At 52.5% G+C, this 19,605-nt stretch overlaps 2 protein-coding genes across 2 annotated transcripts in view; one reads left to right on the top strand and one right to left on the bottom strand.

Moving 5' to 3' along the window:
- Positions 1-289: 289 nt before the first annotated feature.
- UPP2 (uridine phosphorylase 2) lies at positions 290-7,609 on the top strand (the record flags this gene model as incomplete). The annotated part of the gene is made up of 7 exons (XM_079539206.1): positions 290-537; positions 3,042-3,159; positions 3,713-3,871; positions 4,747-4,861; positions 5,355-5,564; positions 6,908-7,054; positions 7,437-7,609. The coding sequence occupies 7 exons, from the start codon at positions 290-292 to the stop codon at positions 7,607-7,609; spliced, it is 1,170 nt and encodes a 389-aa protein (XP_079395332.1).
- A 4,294-nt stretch (positions 7,610-11,903) lies between these two features.
- The window catches only part of CCDC148 (coiled-coil domain containing 148), a gene marked incomplete at both ends in the record, with an annotated part of 35,261 nt that continues 27,559 nt past the window's right edge, over positions 11,904-19,605 (bottom strand). The window contains 4 exons of the mRNA XM_079539292.1: positions 11,904-12,050; positions 13,651-13,791; positions 14,867-14,984; positions 18,906-19,024. Of these exons, the coding sequence (XP_079395418.1) occupies positions 11,904-12,050; positions 13,651-13,791; positions 14,867-14,984; positions 18,906-19,024 (525 nt within the window). The remainder of the gene's footprint in view (positions 12,051-13,650; positions 13,792-14,866; positions 14,985-18,905; positions 19,025-19,605) is intronic.

The following is a 19,605-nucleotide window of genomic DNA, read 5'->3' as shown; positions in this document are numbered from 1 at the left end:
TTCTCAGCTGTAATTTCAATACCATGCTGTAAGAACTAAAACAAGAAATCTCTGAAACAGCTTTCTTCCCTCTGGCTGTTTCATTTAACTATCAGCTTTGCCTTCCAGCTGCTGGCCTCACTACAGCTCAGAATGTAAAAACTGACAATTTAAAAGCCGAGACGGTAGAGGTTGATCTGAGTCAGAGCAACAGGCGCAGAGCTCGTCCCGAGGTGGAACGGCAGCAGTCAGCACAGAGCAGGCCGGTCCTGCCGGTGGGGGCTGCAGGGCCACCGCCAGCGTGGCGGAGATGGGGCACCTCTGGCACCTCCTGCTCCCCCACACAGACCCGGGGATGCCTTCCACAAGTCGGTACAGCCAAAGGGGCCGGGTGGCTGAGTGCAACCCGTCCTCATCCCCGGCCTTGGCTTCGGCCATCGCAGCCTCAAGGCAATCCGAGACTTGTCAAGCAGCACCAGAGCTCGGAGCGTACAAGTGGGAGGACGCCGGCAAAGTGCCCGCCGCGCCGCGATGCGCCGCGCTCTCTTCGGAGCTGAGGTAGGAAGGCGGCACGCAGGAGACCATCACTGAGAGCAGACGGGAATTTCAGGCTCCTGGAGCTCCATAAGCGCTCACAGCGCAGCGCGGCTCCCGGGGCCGCATCTCACGACTTCCCAGCACCGCCCGGAGCGCCGCAGCCCGCCGGGGCCGCTTTGCTACGGCTGACGGGGCCGCCGAAGCGCTCGGCTCCATTTTACCGCAGCCTGGCTGCGGCGAACGACTCCGTTCGACACGTCTTCGGCCGCCTCCGGAGACGGAGGGAGCGCGGCCGCCCGAGGAGCCGCGGCCCGCGGGAAGGCGAGCGGCCGGAGCCCGGAGCGCCTTTGTGTGCGGCCGAGGCGGCGGGACGGCCGGGCAGAGCGACGCGGCGGAGCGAAGCGGCCCCTGGGCGCCGCACACCGGCACGGGCCGCGCTCACAGGGCCGCGGCCGCCCGGCCCCTCTCCGAGCCCCCGGCCCGGCCTCCGCACCGCCCTCCGTCTCCGGGGCCGCCTCTCGGACAGGCCGCGAGCCCCGCCGCTCCCCCCGCGGCCGACGAGGCCCCGCCGCTCCCCGCCCGGCCCCAGCTCACCTCCTCATCGCTGCGGCAGGCGCTACGACGGACTCGCCATGGGCGGCGACGGCGCAGCGGCCGCGCGGAGGGCACGGCGCTGAGCGGGCGCGCGGCCCCCCCGCATGCCCCGCGGCGGCGCGCAGCTGACAATGGGCCGGCGGCGGCGGCGGCGGCGGGCGGGGCGGGGCGGGGCGGGGGGCGTCACCCGTCCGCGGCGTCCGCCAATGAGCGCCGGGCTCACTGCGTCACTTCCTGCCGCCGACGCGACGCGGCGATGCCCGTCCCCTGAGCGCCCCCTGCCGGCGGCGCGGGACCCCCGGCGCTCCCGGCGTCCCGCGGGGCGCTAGGCGCTAGGCGCGCGCGTCCCCGTCCGCTCGTCCAGCGCCGGAACTGCGCGGCGGGATCCGGAGAACGCGGGCCGAGCCGCGGGGAAGCGGCGGCCGCCCGCTCGGCCTCGACGAGTCGCGCTCCTGCTGCCCTCCGCCGGTCCCCGTGCGCAGAGCGGAGCGCAGCTGGAAGCGGCGAAGGAAAAGGCCGTTAGGCAACAGAGAAACGAGACAGGGCTTTAAAACGCAAAACGCGCCTTTAATCGTCGCCCTGCAGAAGCGCTGCGCGTTGATGCAGAGCCGTCGGGGAGCGGCTGCCCGGCTGCGGATGGCGGCTGTCGGGCGCGGCTGCGGCGCGTGCTGCGGTACGAGCGCCTCGACTCGCGCACGGGCTTCTCTTCGTTTTGTTTTCGCCCGAAGCCGCCCGGCGCACGGTCATCGCTCAGCCCCGCGGCGCCGATTCGCACTCCGTCTCTTTGCCGCTGGCCCCGACGCGCGGGTCGCTCGACTTTCGGACAACTTTCCAGTTCTGAGCGGCGAAGCTCCCCGCACGCTGAAATCGGCCCTGGCAGCGGCACGGAGCGGGGCACGGCGCGGACGGCGGCGCGGCGCTCCGGGCGCTCCGGCAGCGGGCGGTGCCGCGGGGCGCGATCCCGTCACGTGGAGCCGCCCCGCAGAGCCGCCCCGCTCCGCTCCGCACATGTGTCGGCCACGCGGCGGCTGCCGGCGGCGAGCAAAGGGCGAGCGGACACGCGGCGGGCGTGGCCGGGGCGGTGGCGGCACAGCCCGCGACGGCGGCCAATCCGCGGCTCCCGGCGACGCGGAGCGGCTTCCGCGGCCAACGGGCGGCGGCGGAGGAGGAACGGCCCCGCGGGGGACGGGGGGGGAGGCGGGTGGGGAGGTGGGTGCGCCGCGGGTGTTGAGCAACGCGCCGAGCGGGGCATTTAAGCCGTGCGGAGCGCTGCGGGGCTCTTCCCGGCCCCGGCAGCCCGCGGACGGAGCCGCTGCGGGCACTGTGGCCGCCGCTCCCGCTTTGGGTCGCCTTCGGCGGAGCCGTCATGACCGAAACGACGCGTTACTCGGGGTGAGTCCCGGGCGGGTTCTGCGCTGCTGTGACTGGGACGGGAAAAACGTTCTCTGGGTTTGTTTAAGCCCGATTTACGAAATCATTCTCCGTTGGTTGTTGCTTTACGTTTATTAAAGCACGGGGACAGGCAGGGCGAGCCGACCTACCCGCGCCCGCACAGTCCCGATTCTCAGTGCTTGCGTTGCTGGGCACGCGAATATACAGTTCCCGTTAAAAAGCCGTTCCGTGTGATGTGGCACAGCGTGTTACCTGCCGGGCGCTTCTGGCAGAGCTCCTCCACAGGAGGAGCTGGGGCCGCCACTGACGAACTGACGACAAATACTGAGAAATCCCGTCTGCCAAAGACGAAAGACACGGGAGGGGTTACCGACATCGAGAGCTGTAACGTGGAGGACCCCCGTGTGGCAGCAGGGCTTGGCAGGAGGGCGGCTGCCCCTCATTGCCGCCTCGCCCCATCCCCGGCCGTGCTCCGCCTCCCCCGGGCCGCCCGCCCTCCCGCTGCCCCGCTCACCCACCTTCACCCCGTCTCCCCGCAGCGGTGGATTCGTCCACGTCAAAAACCCGCATCTGGAGGCGATGGATGAGGACGTCCTGTATCATTTGGACTTAGGAACGAAGACACACGACCTGCCGGCAATGTTTGGGGACGTAAAGGTAACCGGCAGGGGCCGAACCGGGCGGCGGCTTGCCCTTTCTCTCGTCGCACCGTGCTGCCGTCCCTTAGTGCGGCCCCCCGGCGGTGTGTGCTCCTGCCGGAGAGCAGCTGCTCTGCAGCTGAGGGTCGATCCGCTCCAGCATTTGGGCAGCACTGTTTTAGCACGAACGCTGTGAAAACGTGTCCCTTTTCTCCCCACCTCCGTGGCCTCTGTGCCATCAGCAGCGCTCTCTAATTGCAGTTGATGCTGCTGATAGAATAAATTAGACAAGAAGCTAACGTCTGGCTTGGCTCTGCTGTCACTAGGCGTACCGGCAGCTTACATTTGCTGAATGTACGGCAGTGGAGTTATTGCAGATTTTCTTGCCCTGGAAGCGATACCCAACCAGGTTCGGCGGCTAGGCTGCCCCGGCCCAGGCCTGCCGGCTCCGGTGCAGTGCCCTGCGCTGCTCCGAGGAGGCAGCATCCCGTTGCGGACTCCGCCGCGCTGCAGGCTGAATCGCGGTACCTGTTATAGCCGACGCTGCCAACACATCTGCGTTTTACACCCAGTTCGTCTGCGTTGGCGGCAGCCCGAACAGGATGAGGGCATTTGCGCAGTTCATGCACAAGGAGCTGGGGCTGGAGGGCGACGGGGAGGACCTGGCCGACATCTGCGCGGGGACGGACCGCTACGCCATGTACCGCGTGGGACCGCTGCTGTCCATCAGCGTGAGTGCAGCGCCGTGCAGCCCTGCCCTGTCCTCTGCTCTCAGCTTCTCGCAGAGTAAATCGGGTTGCATCAAGTCCAGCCACCGACCCGTCCCTGCTATTCATTCCAGCACGGGCTCTCAGCTCAGTTGTGTTCGCTATTTAAAAAACATGGTATTCAAAATGAGCGTGCAGGAATTTTGCTCGTGAGATGAGCAGTGTGACAGTTCCTGGTAAAAACCCTTCCCACCCTGCACAAACTATGAAGTGTGGCTGAAGGTATTCCCCTGACATGAGCTGCTTGGTCAGAACCTCCTCTGTTAGTGGTTACTCCCTGAGGACAGCGCTGGGTGCTGGGCTGGCCTGCAGGGTGCCTGGGCCTGGGGCTGCTTTCATGGCAGGGATCCCATCTGATTCCTCTGACAAAGCCAAGTCCAACCTGGCTGAGGGAATCAGTCTGATATCCTGGGGATCAGCTCTGCAGGTGTTCCTTGGACCCTGCTGCTTGCTGCCTTGGCTAAAAGAAAAAAAGTGGAGGCCTTTATCATAGGAAAAAAGGCCATGCTCCTGAGCATCTTGTACTTCTAAAAGCCAAGCCAAGAGCAGGTGGGTGCCTACAGTGGTGCAAAGAGCTGAGATGGGAGGCATAGGAACAGGACAAGGGTCACCAGGGGGGCACAAGTTTTGCAGGGGCTCCGCCAGCCCCAAGTGGCGGCGTTGGGGCCACAACACAGCATTGAGGGCAGGAGGGGCCGGGAGCTCTGCCTGGGCAGGCTGCAGGAACAGAGCCCCCCGATAATGCCTGCTGGCCTCTGCAGTGGGAAGAGGGTGTGATGCTGAGCTCACTGCCGTCACCCATCCAGCACCTACAGAATGGCTCTTTCTTCTCTCAACAGCATGGAATGGGGATCCCTTCTGTGTCCATCATGCTTCACGAGCTGATCAAACTGCTGCACCATGCCAAATGCCGAGATGTCACCATTATACGCATTGGCACTTCTGGAGGCTTAGGTGAGCTGTCCCACGACTTCTTTCTTTCCAGGCAAAAGGCTATTAGCAGTTTTTTTTCCCAGCAATTAGTCATGTCACTATGAGCTTTTGCATTTCATCAGGCCCCCATGTGTCAGATAACATGATACTTTATTCTGGGTTCAAACCCAGCACAATCCTGGTGACCAGCTTAGCAGAGCATGTTTTTGTTATGCCTGCTGGGGCAACGGTGCTGCTCACACCTGCACGGCCTGGTGCCAGGGCATGGCTCTGCATCCATCAGCAATTCAAGTGCCGTCACTCAGCATGCTCCCAGTCATTCATCATGTGCTGATTCTGTGCACTTTACTGATACATCTGTGCCACCACACAAATTCCAATTATTCCCTCACATCTGCTTCACTCACTTAAAAACCCATTGCACAGATACCTGCAGGTATTTGTGGTGCTGAAGCCTTGCAGCAGATCACCAGCAACGGGGGCTCAGGCTTAGCCTCGGGCTCTGCTTTCCCAGGGGTGCAGGCCGGCTCCGTGGTGATCACAGACAGGGCGGTGGACGCCTGCTTCCAGCCGCGGTTCGAGCAGGTGGTGCTGGGCGACGTGGTGGTGCGGGGCACCGACCTGGACGGGGGCCTTGTGGAGGAGCTGCTGGCCTGCAGTAAGGCCATTCCTGACTTCCCCACGCTCGTCGGGCACACCATGTGCACCTATGACTTCTATGAAGGTAAGACGTGCTTTGGCTGCCCTTCCCCATGGGCAGAGCTATCTGTGCAGCCAGTCCTACGGGTTGCAGCTGTCCCACCGGTGCGTCAGGGTCAGTTCAGAGCAGTGTGCACCTTCAGAACATGCATTACAAATCCCAGCACTTAGCCAGGCCAAGAGTTCCTCTGCGGATGGGACCTGCGTGCACCTGGCACCTCGTTACATTCGTAGTGTCACCCGTATGGCTGGCACTGCTGTAGGTGGTGGTGGAGCAAAGGGAGAGCCCTCCGGCAGTTGCTGCCCGGCCCAGCTGTGGCATGGCAGTGTAGGTGCTTAGGGACTCCTAGCAGTGGGGGGTCGATGGCTTCAGGCTGCAGAGAAGCAGTCCTGGTCCATAGCCCATCCCTGCGGACAAGCCATGCTCTGCTGCTCAGGACAGGACTGTAAGTTCATAATAGCCATGTCAGGAAGCGTGTGACATTTGGGCAAACAAGCTTTGGTTACTCTGGAACTGTTTCCTTTTCAGAACAAAGTGCTGATTACAGAGTAGATGAAATGTAATAAATGAAGAATTAATCGACTGAAAACTATCTGTAAACCTCTGCTTGTGAATGCAACCATCTGTGTGTTCCTCAAGGCCACATTTTATTTAAATAGAAATTCATTAAGGGGATTAACAGTAGGAACAGCAACAAGATGCCACAGGTTCTGCTCACCCCAAGGAGTGAGACTGCACACTGCAGGAGGCTGCACAAGGTGCAGGGCACTGGCTGCAGGGCAGGTGTGGGGAGAAGAGGCCCAGGGCCAGGGGGCACCGTGTGCAGTGGGTCCTTGGGGACCCGTAGGGCTGATGAAGGCTCACAGGGAGCAGCATAGGGAGCAGTGCCTCTGAAGCTGGTAATGCCACGTGCAAACAGCTCCCACTGCCTGCTGCCAGACTCAGTCCCTAAAAGAACTAAACCTAAGTGAAGGGGTTTTTCTCTCCCTGATTTTCTGCACAACTTGCTATGCCTCTCCCACAGTGACTTAGAGTTGTTTGAATTTAACCTGGCACGCCTCCACCTGATGTGCATCACAGGCCTCAGAGAGGCTGCGACCATTCGTTTGCCCCAGCACAGTGCCAGATGCCTCCTGCTCGGCAGCCGGGTCTTCCTTTATACAGCGTAAACCTACACTGATTTTTTTTCTTCTATACAGAGACATAGTATGCTGGCCTGGAGTTCAGGTTAACTGGGACATGAGTGAGGTAACTGTGCAAAAGAAAACTCGGTCAGCTCCAGCCAAAACATTGGCACTGCGGACAGCCTGGGTCACTGAGCCTGCTGCCTGCAAGGGCAAGCCGTGACGGTTCTGTTTCCTTTCAAGGTCAAGGGAGATTAGATGGAGCTCTGTGCTCTTTTTCCAATGAAAAAAAGTTGGAGTACTTAAAGCGAGCTCATGATGCTGGTGTGAGAAACATTGAAATGGAGTCGACGGCGTTCGCCGCGCTGTGTGGGCTGTGCGGGCTGAGAGGTGAGTGCTGCCCCGGGCTGCCCTGCTCCTCCCTGCATGGCCTGGGGCTTTGGTGTGTTATGAGCTGATATGAAGGCCAAAATGCATTCCTAGCAATTTCCATTAGAAAAAGCACACTGAAACAAATGCCACGGCTCAATAAAAAAACAAGTTTGTTTCAAAAGGCCCAAGTACCTGTTGGATAGAGCAGGAAGTACTGCCTCACCCCTCTTGTGGCCTGGGTGCACCCTCAGCTGCAGCGATGCAGCCACGTCCCAGCTCACCAGCCTCGCGCCCACCCCACACCTTGTGATGCCCCGCCTCAGGCAGCCCCCAGCAGCTCCCAGCGCAGCCCAGGGGCATTCAGCCGCCCTTGCAACGCAGCACTTGGGCCTTCTTGCAGCTGCCGTGGTCTGCGTAACGCTCCTGGACCGGCTGGAGGGGGACCAGATCCGGGCGTCCCACGAGGTGCTGCAGGAATACCAGCAGCGGCCGCAGCGCCTGGTGGCGGCCTTCATCCGGAGACGCCTGGGGCTGCATGCTGCTGCAGGGAACACACGGCCTTCCAGCGACTGAGGGCACTGCCATCCCCACGCCACCGGGGGACCAACCCGCACCACGGGCAAGTGGACCTGGAGAGCAGGAAAGACAGACTGGGGGGCCGCTGAGTCTGGCGTCCCCAGAGCTGCAGAGGCACTGCTGCCTGCGAGCAGGGGAGGTGTAACTGCAAACACTGCTGTGCTGGCGTGGTGGGTCTCAAACTGCTGGGATTGCATCAGTGCTGCTCAGGAAATAAGAGTGTGCCCCTCTGGCTCCTGCCCTGTGGATGGAAGGACTGTCCTGCAGGGTGCCCTTGCCCCGTGCCCCTCATCAGGGGAACACGTCGCTCCTGGCACAGTGCTGATAGCTGAGCAAATGGCACACACAGCTAATCTGCTCTGTGAGGGCTGCTGCTCCTCGCTGCAGTCAGTAGGGCTCTCTGACTCATGCGGCCTGATGAGCTCTGTGGGGCCAGAGCCCAGCCCAGGCACCCAGTGGGCAGGGAGCATCTCTGCCACCAACCGACAGGGATGCAGGCAGGGTCTGTGAGCACTGCCCCATGCTGTAAGAAGGCCAAACTGCTCGTGGGTGGGGTGGAAGGCATTGCACCGGGGTTACACATAGCACAGCCAGTTCACCACTGACACCGCTTCCAGTTTTGAAGGCTCACTTACAAGGTTGCTTGCAAATAAATCTTGGTGTTTTTAGAACAGTGACTTACAGGATTCAAGAGTTCAGATAAATAAAAGTATTACATATTACAGAAACTCAAGATGGTATCTCTAATATTATTAAAAGCACAAAACATTTCAGTCTGAGGACACTTATCAGCATTCTCCAAGGGGCCATTTGTGCAGTACTCGGTCTCACCCCGCGACCTGATTCAGTGACACCTGAATCACAGAATCACAGAATGGTTGGGTTGGAAGGGACCTCAAGGATCATGAATCTCCAGCCTCCCTGCCACCCACAGGGCCACCAACCTCCACATTTCATAGCAGCCCAGGCTGCCCAGGGCCCCATCCAACGTGGCCTTGAACACCTCCAGGGATGGACGGGGCATCACAGCCTCTCTGGGCAGCTGTTCCAGCACCTCACTGCTCTCATAGCAAAGAACTTCCCCCTGACATCCAACCTCAATCTTCCCTCAACTTCAAACCTTTACCCCATCTCCTCCCACTGCATGGCCCCCTCTGATGGCCCACTTGGGCCCCACTCACCCTGGTCTCCCCACCACCTCACCCTCACCCTCTGCTGCAGAGCTCCCTGCAGCATCGCAGCCTCCCAGCAGCACTCTGACTGCCATCACGCTGGGTCAGCACTGGGAGCACACAAACTTCACTTGTTTCAGAGAAGGAGCCTGGTTTCTGAGTTTGCCTTCCTGGACTTCAGTTTTCAGGCACAAATGCTGATCTGAATGCTAAGGAAGAGCAGGAATTAAGCTAGTGTCCTTCAGTCACCCGTTACTGACATGCAATTTAACCCGCAGTTCAAGTCCAACGTTCACTTCAAGAACCTCGTGTACTAACCGTAAGGTACCTGAGCTCTTAGTGAAAACTACTCCAGGAAAAGCAACACGATGTTTAACATTCTGCCCAATTTGGTAGGGGTTTGCTTTGCTGCAGCTGACACAGCTACAGCCCTGATCATTTGCTCTGCAGGACACAGCCACTTCTTTGTTTTCTACAATGTGGTGCAGTTAAGACTCTTCAATCATTCCGCTTCTAACTTAATGATTACATTGGGAAATGTTTACTCTGTTGCACATTCTGACACCCTCCCAGGGTTTCGCATCAGTCAGTTAATGGCTCATAGGGCTCAGCACCTCCGTCTTTGGGAGCTCCTTTCAGAATGCAAACCATCCAGCACAGCCGCCCGCTTCCCAGGGATCAGAGCCAGCACTGCAGCCACTCACATTGCTCTTCTATAAATACAAACCCAAAAGCACACATAAGCTTATGTGCACATAAGCTGGCACAAGCATTGTGTTTCTGCAGCAGTTGGTATCGCACCGACTCATCCTGCAGCTGTGGCATACTTGACTTTCAGGCACCAGTTAACACTTGAGCCACTTCTGACGACCAAAACTGACAGCTGAGTTGTACATCTTAAAGTGGAGTGACTTCATTTTCATAAAGATGTTCTCAGGCCTCAGAATATCCAGCAGCTGAGAGTGGAAAGTCTCAGTGACGAAGCTGATGGTGGAAAACAGGGAAGAAGCAGGTGGGCACTTGGCCACCCCAGATATCACCGAGCATGGCCAAAGGTGCATTAGCATGTATTAATGAGTCCTTGACAAAGAATGAATCTGTATGCCAGTGTGCTGCATAGGGACGTCTGAACTGTTTCAGAGTAGAACCTGAACTCCAGAAGATCAAACTGCTCGTCACCTGGCCCGGTGCACCTGGTGAGCAATAAAGGAATGCCTCTTTCTAACACCACACTGGAGTTAGAGAGTTCTTCCCAGATTTCAGATGACACTACTGAGCCCATTCTCTGCAAAGCAGCACATGTGACAGCATCCACGATACTGCTTATAAAACAGAGTCCCTTTTTTCAAGAACGATTTTCTGCTTCATGTAAACGTTGTTTCTCCATAAGCATCTCACTAGTTACTTACTAGAGACAATTACAGTTTTACAAGATTTTGCACCACTGAGATTGTCTTCTGGATCTGCCTTTAAAGGCGAGAAAAAAAAACACTGCCTTAAGTATGAGACCTTCTGTTCTTGGGAAGCCATCAGGAGGATTTATCCCTGGAGCCAATCTGGTCTCCAGAAGAGAAGCAAAGCAGTGCTGGCCTCCTCTGCTGGAGCAACCAACAAGCTGCCCAAGCATGTGTTAAAAATACTGAGTTACCTCGAACAAGACACCAAAGTAAAATGCACAAATATGCACTGAATTGCAACGAGACAAAATGCAGAGGATATTCAGCTTCCGCTGCTCTTGAGCAAGCAGTCTCTGCATCATTTCTACCCCAAGCGAAATAATTCAGATTCACTTCAGTACTCGGATTACTTTGCTTCGATTTAAAGCTGCCCGTTGCTGCAGCCTGCAGCGCCCGCCCTCCCCTGGCTTTGTGATCCCTTCCTCAGTTCTCTGCTTCTGTTTTCACAGCCTCACCCACCCACACCAGAGCAAACCTCCCTCCCTGGGCACCAACCCCCCTCCTGAGGTCAGGATGCACTGCTACATGTTGTCAGCATTACCTTCAGTGCAAGGTGTGAAAAATGGAACATCGCCTGTCAGATTGCAAGGCGCTCGGTGCAAAGCTGCTGAACCAGTCAACAGGAAGGACGGCCTGCTGAGGAGGGCAGCAGCCAGCACAGCTCTGCAGACGGGCTCTGCTGGCAGGGCCTCCAACATCCTCACCCGCAGATCCTCCTTTGGGCAGCAAGGAATCACTGCTTCACAGGGCCTTGAGGATGTGTGTCCCATTAACTCCTGTAAAGCATCACAATATTAGGCTAATTAAGTTCCTCTAGTTAACTAGATATGCAAATACGGATGTTCAGATCTTTCTGACATTTACTGTCCTTAGGAATTCTGGGTTAAGCTCCTCGCTGTAACTTGTTTACATACAGAATACATTTTACAGCCATCTTATGTGAGGCTTGAAAACGCAATCAGTTACGAAATGAAATGACATCAATTTACTTTAATTGAAGAGGATCGCACGCAGTGGAGTCCACTCCAAAATAAAAATCCCGGATCTGAAATGGCGTTTATGATGTATAATTCATTCTGAAACACTGCCAATACAAAATTGCTTGCATGACTGGTTTCCAGTAAGTACGACGCAGCAAACTGGTTTCTAAATATAGACAAAGGTTAAGTTCCTTCTGATCGTCATCAAGGAATAGCAGAAAGATCTTATAATTAAAAGAATCAAATTCTCAGGCAACCTGGAATGAAAGCCACGTGGGATGCATTTGTGCACCACGATACAATCCAACTCACTGCAAAGCCTTTGGGGTCTGCGTGGCCAATTAAAAATCAGCATTCCAAACCATGCTACGCAAATTGACCAGCAGAGTTGGCAGAGGCCTTTGCCATCAGTGCTGATCTCCTGCTGGGAAGAAATATGGGGAATCCTGCAGCATGGGGAGTTGAAGAGCAACCCACCAGAGCTCCTCAAAGCCTGCACCCAGGCAGGGCTCAGATGTTGCACCGAACGCTGTAAGGAAAGGCACGTCCTTTTCTTGAATGATTGCACACAGTGACAACCCAGCAGCTTCATGACACGGCCAGTGAGAATTTATTGAGAGTTCTACTGTTACGGCCCAGATGACACCTCTGAAGCTTCTCTGCTCTTGACACACAAAGCGCTCTACATTTTAAACACTGTAGATTCCATGTCTCTTCTTGGAAGCTTCAGTGGAGGAATTTTTGGCAAAATCTCTTTTGCATAAAGTGTTTTATGAAGTCCAGCTTCTCGAAGAGCTAACTCGACACGAAGCCTGGGGTCAGAAATGATCTGTTAAAATAAACCACAGCAATGATGAAACAAAACCCTACTTTCCTCACTTGCACTGCAAGTAAAGATAAATTGAAAGGCTATTTGTGAATGCACATATAGACACATACATTATATGCTATATATGTTTGAAACAGAAGGGTTCAGAAGGTGATTAAAAATGTCTTGGTCACAAACAGAGCCTTTGGAAGCGAAGAAGTTCACTGGTGAATAACTCACTACACATAGTTTGATATCATTCTTTTTAAGTACTAATGATCACAATCTGTGTAAACAAAGAGCTCTGGTTTTCAGTCCTCATTGTGGCTCAGTTCAAAGTGCAGATGAGAAACTGAGTGAACTCAGCCTGCTCAGGAAAAGGATTCTGACTTCTCTGATGTTCTCCATCAATGCAACCCTGCTTTCAGGACAAAACTTTTAATTCTTCCTGGTTTTTTTTGCCTTTTTCCCTATGGGATATTAGCACTTCAAACGCACTTATGATTTTTTTTCATTGCACTGCTTAGTGACTGCATGGCAGTACCACTTCCATATCTGTAACAGCAAGTAAGGCCCAGGGAAATTAACGCTAAGATTTGCCATGAGGTTATCTGACAAAATGCACGGCCCCTTTCAGCTCCCTTGGCCGGGTGCTGGGTGTTGGCAGGAGCAGAGCAGTGCCCACGACCAGCTGAAGTGGGCAGCGCGTTCTGAGAACCCACGAATCAACCTCACACGCACCTCTTCAGAGCACACTCAAGCCAGGCTTTTCCAAACCTCACAACATCCATTGGATTTGCGAAAATTTTCTTAGCCAAACAAAGAGCCTTGCATTCGAAATCATTCCCATTCTGGAATTTGGAAATGATACTGACAGAAAGAAGAATGCTATTATGTAGTTCTGTGGCATAAAAGCTTTATTTTAGCGTTGAATAAGCTGAAATGTAATGATGTCTATTACCATGCTTGCCCAGCACTTCCCTTTTTAAGACATTTCAGGGCTTCTCAGTTCCGAATGCATACACTGACAGATGGAGAGTAGTAAAAAAAAACAGAACATCTCTCCCTGTGTCGCTTAACTTCAGTTGAAATAGAGCTAGCACTGTCCTCAGCAGAGCAGGCAACCTGAAAACCACCTCACTGCTTACCCCTGACTGGTTTCTCCTTTAGCCAATGCAGTGAGGACTTCTATTTCACATCAGACACTTAGCACAACACCTGCAGGAGCAGGTGAATAGGAGGCACTTTTTAAAGTGAGCGTGTAAAAGCGTGAACGGGGTGAGTTTAGAAATGGAGCAATAGCAAAGCACTCAGCAAGCAGTCGGCGCCCAGCTCCGCATCCTCCCCACTGGTGGGAGATGTGGCTCAGGGACAGCAGCACAGCCCCTGGGGCACTGTGTGTGTGTGTGTGTGTGCGTATGCTGCTGTGTGCTGCAGCACTGCAGACTCCTGGGCACACAGCTGGCTCCACCCATTGCTCCTAAGGATTTCAGTTTCATGTACATTGTGTTCTGTGTTCTGCCATTAGCGTTACTATTTCAGCTACACACCCGTTACCACCTATTGCTCTCACAGTACGGTTGCATACAATAAAGCATGCAGTATAAGGACAGGCTATTACCTGCTCTTCACTGTATGTTTGCAACTGAAACAGCGGCTTCTGAAGAACAAACTCTTCTGTGGACCCAACGCCCATCCGAGCTTTAGATGCTGCAGTATCAGCCACCACTCTCGCTGGGTCTGGTTTTGCTACGATGGAAACCTAAAGCACACAAATGAAAACAAGCGTTACAGTCTGTGCAGGGGCACGGTGGTATCAGTAACACACGGCCCTTGAGAACACCATCGCTGACATGGTTTAGAACCTTAAACCGACCTGCCTCCATACGTAAGTGCTGTAAAGCCAGAAAGCTGAACCCAGAGCCCAGAGCATCCCCCCAGGGGCACAGGACCAGGTCCCACCGCCAGCACAGCCCTGCGCTCTCTGAATGCTGCCAGCAGCACAGCTCCCAGCCAGGCCCTGCCAGCAACCTCCAAGTGCTGTAACACAGAACAGAGGGGAAGATGCAAGGTGTCAATGCAGGAAAACTGCCTCAGACCAAACACTGAAAACCACTTTGATGCAGTGAAACTCAGGGAGATTTTTTCCAGCTTCCCGATAGAGACAATTTAATTGCCTAGACTTCATATAGCACTGTGCGTGACTGGTAAGTGCAGGGCTGCCACAGCCTGGAGAACTGCCTGCTACACGGGCAGGCTGCACACAGAGCACCTGCACACTGTGAATGCCAATGCCAGTCCTTACAAACTGAAATAAGCCTGAAAGCCAAATGGCATTTCTATGAAGAGAGAGCTCATGATGCTAGCTCACAAATGCTGTGGGGAAATAAGCCTATGTTGAACTCCAGGTGACCAGAGGACAGCCCCTCCTGAGGACAAGCACCACTGCTCCGTGCCATAAGGGCAGTGCATGGCCCTGGGTGCAAAGGAGACCTCAGGGGTGGTACGACAGCAGCGCCAGCATCTGCAGCTCTAGCACAGATCGACACGAGACCGGATGTTCACAGCCCATAACCAGAAGCAGCCAGCAGGCTCAGTTTAGCCCCGTCCATATTTCTGGACATCTCAGTGCACTTTAACTTCTTAATATTCTTCCTGTCGGTTACAAAGCATGTAAGATTTATAGCAAGACAGAATCAACACTAACATCAGACCCGGAGTGCATTTTAGCTCCTTCATTTATTTGCTTGTGGTGTAACATTTTGTTTTACCTTCCATGTAGTATGTGCTCTGTCTCTACTGCATCTGAAAATACCACACGTAAGAAATAGAAGCACCTTTTGTCGAAGTGCTTCCAGGCATTTCTCTTTCTCTTCTGCTGCACAGGCTTCTCGAAGGGCCTCCTCCTTTTTCTCCAGGATCCGCTTTTCCAGCAGCCCTTGCCTAAACTCCACCCTGTAAAACAGCATGCATACAAACAGGAAAACTGGTCAAGTTTCACTTTAAAGTTGTTACTTTCCAATTGAAAACTAGCCTGATGCTCTCTTATGCCCACCATCAAAATTCCTGACAAACACAAAGAATGCCGTTCCCTTTATATATTTTTTATAAGTTGGTTAACCTTTCAGACTTCATTTCTACAACCCTAGCTCTTCTCTAGCAAGCTTTAAGCTTTATAGCACCATTACTCACTTTTTTCCATTTTCTTTGCCAAGAAGAAATGTTCTCTGACATCTGTGTATGGCAGCACAACTGCTCCCTATAGCCCTTCTCATTTAAAGAAACAAATCCCTTCCAAGAAGCAAGAAAACTCATGAATTAAAAACTTTCTCCGAAGGAACAAACGGAGCTCAGCACAGATAGATCCCGAATCTTCACCTACGGCACTGCCTTCACTGGTCAGCTTCCTGCAGCAGGTGTTTACAGCCCTGGAGATACCACTGCCACCATACCACCATGCTTCCTTCTACTTCTCAGCCCGCTGCCAAAGTCTGTTTCTCACGAAGCTGCAGGATGTTCTGTGGTGCATCACTGGCAGCCCTTCACACAAGTTGCTGTTGCCACGGTTTGCCTTCAGGGAAGCACAGAAATAAGGGCTGCTTCAAGGCAGCAGAGCTGCTGTCGTTGCTCTCAATGTTTCGTTGCTCCAAGGAGCACACGTGCTGTGCACTGCACGTACTGCAACTGAATGCATAGTTGTGCTGGTGGCTCCAAAAGAGCACTGCAGCCACAGCCCAATAACAACTACTGGGACAAATATGTTGGTGCTAAGAGAGCAGTACGAAGCAGCCCACGGATGCCCTGGAGAGGCTTTCCACATCCCTGTATGGAATAGAATAGAATCATAGAATCGCTCAGGTTGGAAAAGACATTAAAGATCATCAAGTCCATCCACAACCCAACCACACTGCCCTAACTCTAACAGCCCTCTGCTAAATCGTGGCCCTCAGCACCACATCCAAACGCTTTATAGAATCAACGCTCGCAATGGAAATCTTTACAGGTCATTTTTTTTTCCCTGGGAGAAAATTTAATCAGTTTTTCATATGCAGAATATTTAATAAAAAGCAGAAATACTCTTTGAAAATGGCAAAATTATTTTACATAAAAAATCCTTCACTCTGCTTGAGCCAACTGCTACGAGTTCTAAAATACTCCAGTGTTATCAGATACAAAATTCAGCCGCTTGGGAACTTCTAAAACTGAGGGCACTCATTCAGGTCTAAGCTCACACGTTTTGCTGCAGGAATTCTGATTCACATCAGGGTGTGAAGCTGCGATAAAATCAAACCCAAATGTTTTACCCAGTGTGAAGGTGCCAGTGACTGAAAATGAATAGCAAGGCAGCCAACAGGCAGAGTGGGGCAGCGAAGGGACCCCAGAGTATTGTTGCTGTATAAAATTAAGTAAAATTGATTTTACACAAAGCTAAAAATTAAGATATTTCAATACTCAATTTTGATTCTAAGTACCACTCTAAGTACTGATTTTAATAAATCTCCAGCTGAAAAACAAGCTGAGCTGCTCAGGCTCAGTAAAACCGCCTTGAAGTATGGTGGGCACACACTTATGTAACTTTGGATAAGCAGAATTTCACTAAAACTCTGCTTCACCACAACACCTCATAAATGTTCAACAGGAAAAAAATGGACTACAGCTTATTGGGACAGATATAGTTGGAATTGGGAGGGGAGGAGAAGGTTTATAACACAGGTGACATTTTTGCTCTGTATCAGAACCTACCTTATTCCCTGTGTCAGTTCAATAAACACCTCATTCATATTTAAATCTCTGCTTTCAGTGGGCCACATGCAGACACGCAGTGCTCCCAGCACCTTGTTGCGGGGCCTTTACTCCTTCAGTTTGGTCACAGCCCTGGTTATCCAGCATCTCATGCTTACCCGGTGAGACCTGAACACAGCAGCAAGTCTGGGATATATATTTATATTCAATCATTATTTTATAAGCCCAATTGCTTAATTTGAAATTAAACATAGAAACAATTCGGGATAGGGGCAGAACATTTTTTGGTATCCGATTGCACCCATTAGAAATGCTCTGTGTCTGCCCAGGCTGTATCTCCTCCTTGGAACAGCCAGCTGGCTCACACCAAACCTTCTCCTTTCCCAAAAGAGCCTGAGGACATATCAGGTCACAATTGCTGTGCTGCTCTGATCCATCTTTTACAATCAGCTCTGCAAAGACTTAAAGACGTGTTGTGTTCTGGAACAGGCTAAGCATGTGAGGATACAATGAGTTGCTGTAGGACTGCAATTCTTCACTGTGAAATCACTACACCAGCACCCTGCCTTCAGTACAACACGTGCCTGACACTGTGCCAGTAGCACTACAGCTCCTAGTAACAGAAACACCTCTCTGCCCCTATTTGATTAATATTTGTGAAGGCTTCGGAGATGAAAAGCACAGAGCATTATTAATCTCCGCAAAGAGCAAGCATTTTCCTTTAAACTGTTTTATTTTGTACAGTATGCCGATTCAGGGAAACATAATGCTGAGCATTTGCTGACTTTTGATTCATAATAGCCTGAAGGTATGATTGTTTCCTCCCTGCATTCCTCATGAACTGTGCCATTTCCTTATATTTTATCCCGCAGCGTTTATTACCATAAGAAAAGAACGCTCCCCAACTGCCTGGCACACCGCAGTGCACAGGTTTAAAGAAAAGTCATTTTCTCCTATTCTGTTCTGCTGAAAACTCAGTAATTCAAGCCCTGTATTTCCTCTGCTCTTGGCTAAAACCAGTGCCAGGTACGTTTGAGGCAAGGTGTAGGAGTGCTCCCAGCATAAACCTAAACTCAGCTGTCAGAGAGGCACCGTAGCAAAGTCAGATGGAAGCAGTGTTTCACCATGAATGACTACGATAAATTTCAGTCTTTAAAAGTCAACTGAACCTCATCCCTATTTTAATTCCATTTCTAGTCTGCTCACCTGGCGACTCATTTCATGTAAAAAAGGCAAACTTTTGATTCGAGAGCAGTTATAACCAGACTGCATACAGTGGCTTTTTAATGGTCCTCCTTCCTTCTGCAGGTCATTAGAGACCACATTCCGCAGAGAAGACTTGGCACAGGTTGAAACACAGACAGGCTCAGCCCATTCATCAAACAAGCGAACAGCAGCTACCAGGAATGCGCTGCAACGTACATTGTTTGTATTTCAGTTCCACCCTTAGAAGCATTCTGGTTCCCACATACAGAAATCACCACCAAGATTTTCTCACTGGCATTGGTTAAAATCCTAAATGCAGTTTGCTTGAGAAGAAGAAAGCAAAGAGTTCCATGGAAATACTTGATCCAGTGCAGTACCATTTACTGTGTCAACAACTGAGAGCTCTTCACGCAGAGCAAGAGCAACAGCTTTTACTAAAACTAGGTCTGAATACTCAACACTGAGTAATTATTTGATTATCTCAAAGCTCAGGGACACAATTTAAGGTTCTCTGAAAGGATGGTAAGTGTCTTTAAGGCTGCAGATGCTTCGTGTGCTCCCCTTGCTGCCTTCAAACAAAAACACATCTGATCAATTTGGAAAATAGCACAGAAGGTTCAGCTACCCGTCCACAACACAGCGAGCATGAAGGGAGCTGGACTTCATGTGTGTGCCCTGCTTTGTTTGCAGCTGTTCATTGCTTACATGGCTCTGATGCTGTGACTGATTTGAATTAATCTAAAAGGAGAAATAAATTGCATTCAGAATACAGCCATGATGCAACCTTCACGTGTCAAGTGGGGAAACCACCAAACAGGAAGAAAAAAAGCACTTGATTTTGTTTTAATGTGAAAGGTAGGGAGAACAAAACAAATTCTATTGTAAAAAGTCCCTACTGACAGTATATTCACATGTCATGTATCTTACCGTTGTCTGTCTTTAATTGCTTGTTTAGCCATTAATTTCCTTAATTCCTCCAAATGTTGGAGCTCTTTTTCTTCCTGTTCTTGCCACTTCAGCTGTTTCTCAGCCAAGTATTTTTTAACCTAGAAGTTGAACAAACAGTGAAAAACCAACGACCGTCCATAAGCCTAATTTCCAAGAAGAGTTCGGACACCTGTAGACAGGAATCTGTGTACGAGCCCAAGTTCAGCGGCCGAAAAATGTACTGTGTGTGCCATGAGTCTTTGATTACATTCATAACATAAAGCAGTTAAACCCACATAAGGTGATGGGACAGTCATGGCACCTTAATTTGGCTGTGGGAAGTAACAGTTATGCATACTGGCACCACAGCCCTCCAGTCAGTTGTCATACGGAAACCCCAACACGCTGCTGCCCGTGATCTCCTGCACTTCCTGACCTCGTGGCTCCTGTTAGCACGAAGCACAGCTGGCCTGGCCTGCCTCTACCTGTTGGTAACACACAGTAGTACCAACATGTAGTAATACAAGCCAGATTCCACACCCTCTCCATGATATACTGTCTGTTTTCTTTTCTGCATTACACTGAGCCCTCTGCTCAAGCCACGAAGAGCTGGGGTGACATGACAGATCTACAAGTGGTAACACTTGCAGTTTCTCTTTGTCAACCACTCCTTCATTTCTACCTTTTCTTCCCAGTCGAC

This window comes from Tetrao urogallus, assembly GCF_951394365.1.
Source record: "Tetrao urogallus genome assembly, chromosome: 8".
Classification (NCBI taxonomy): Eukaryota; Metazoa; Chordata; class Aves; order Galliformes; family Phasianidae; genus Tetrao; species Tetrao urogallus.
The sequence above is the reverse complement of the archived record's forward strand: the minus strand, read 5'-3'. Positions and strand labels throughout refer to the sequence as shown.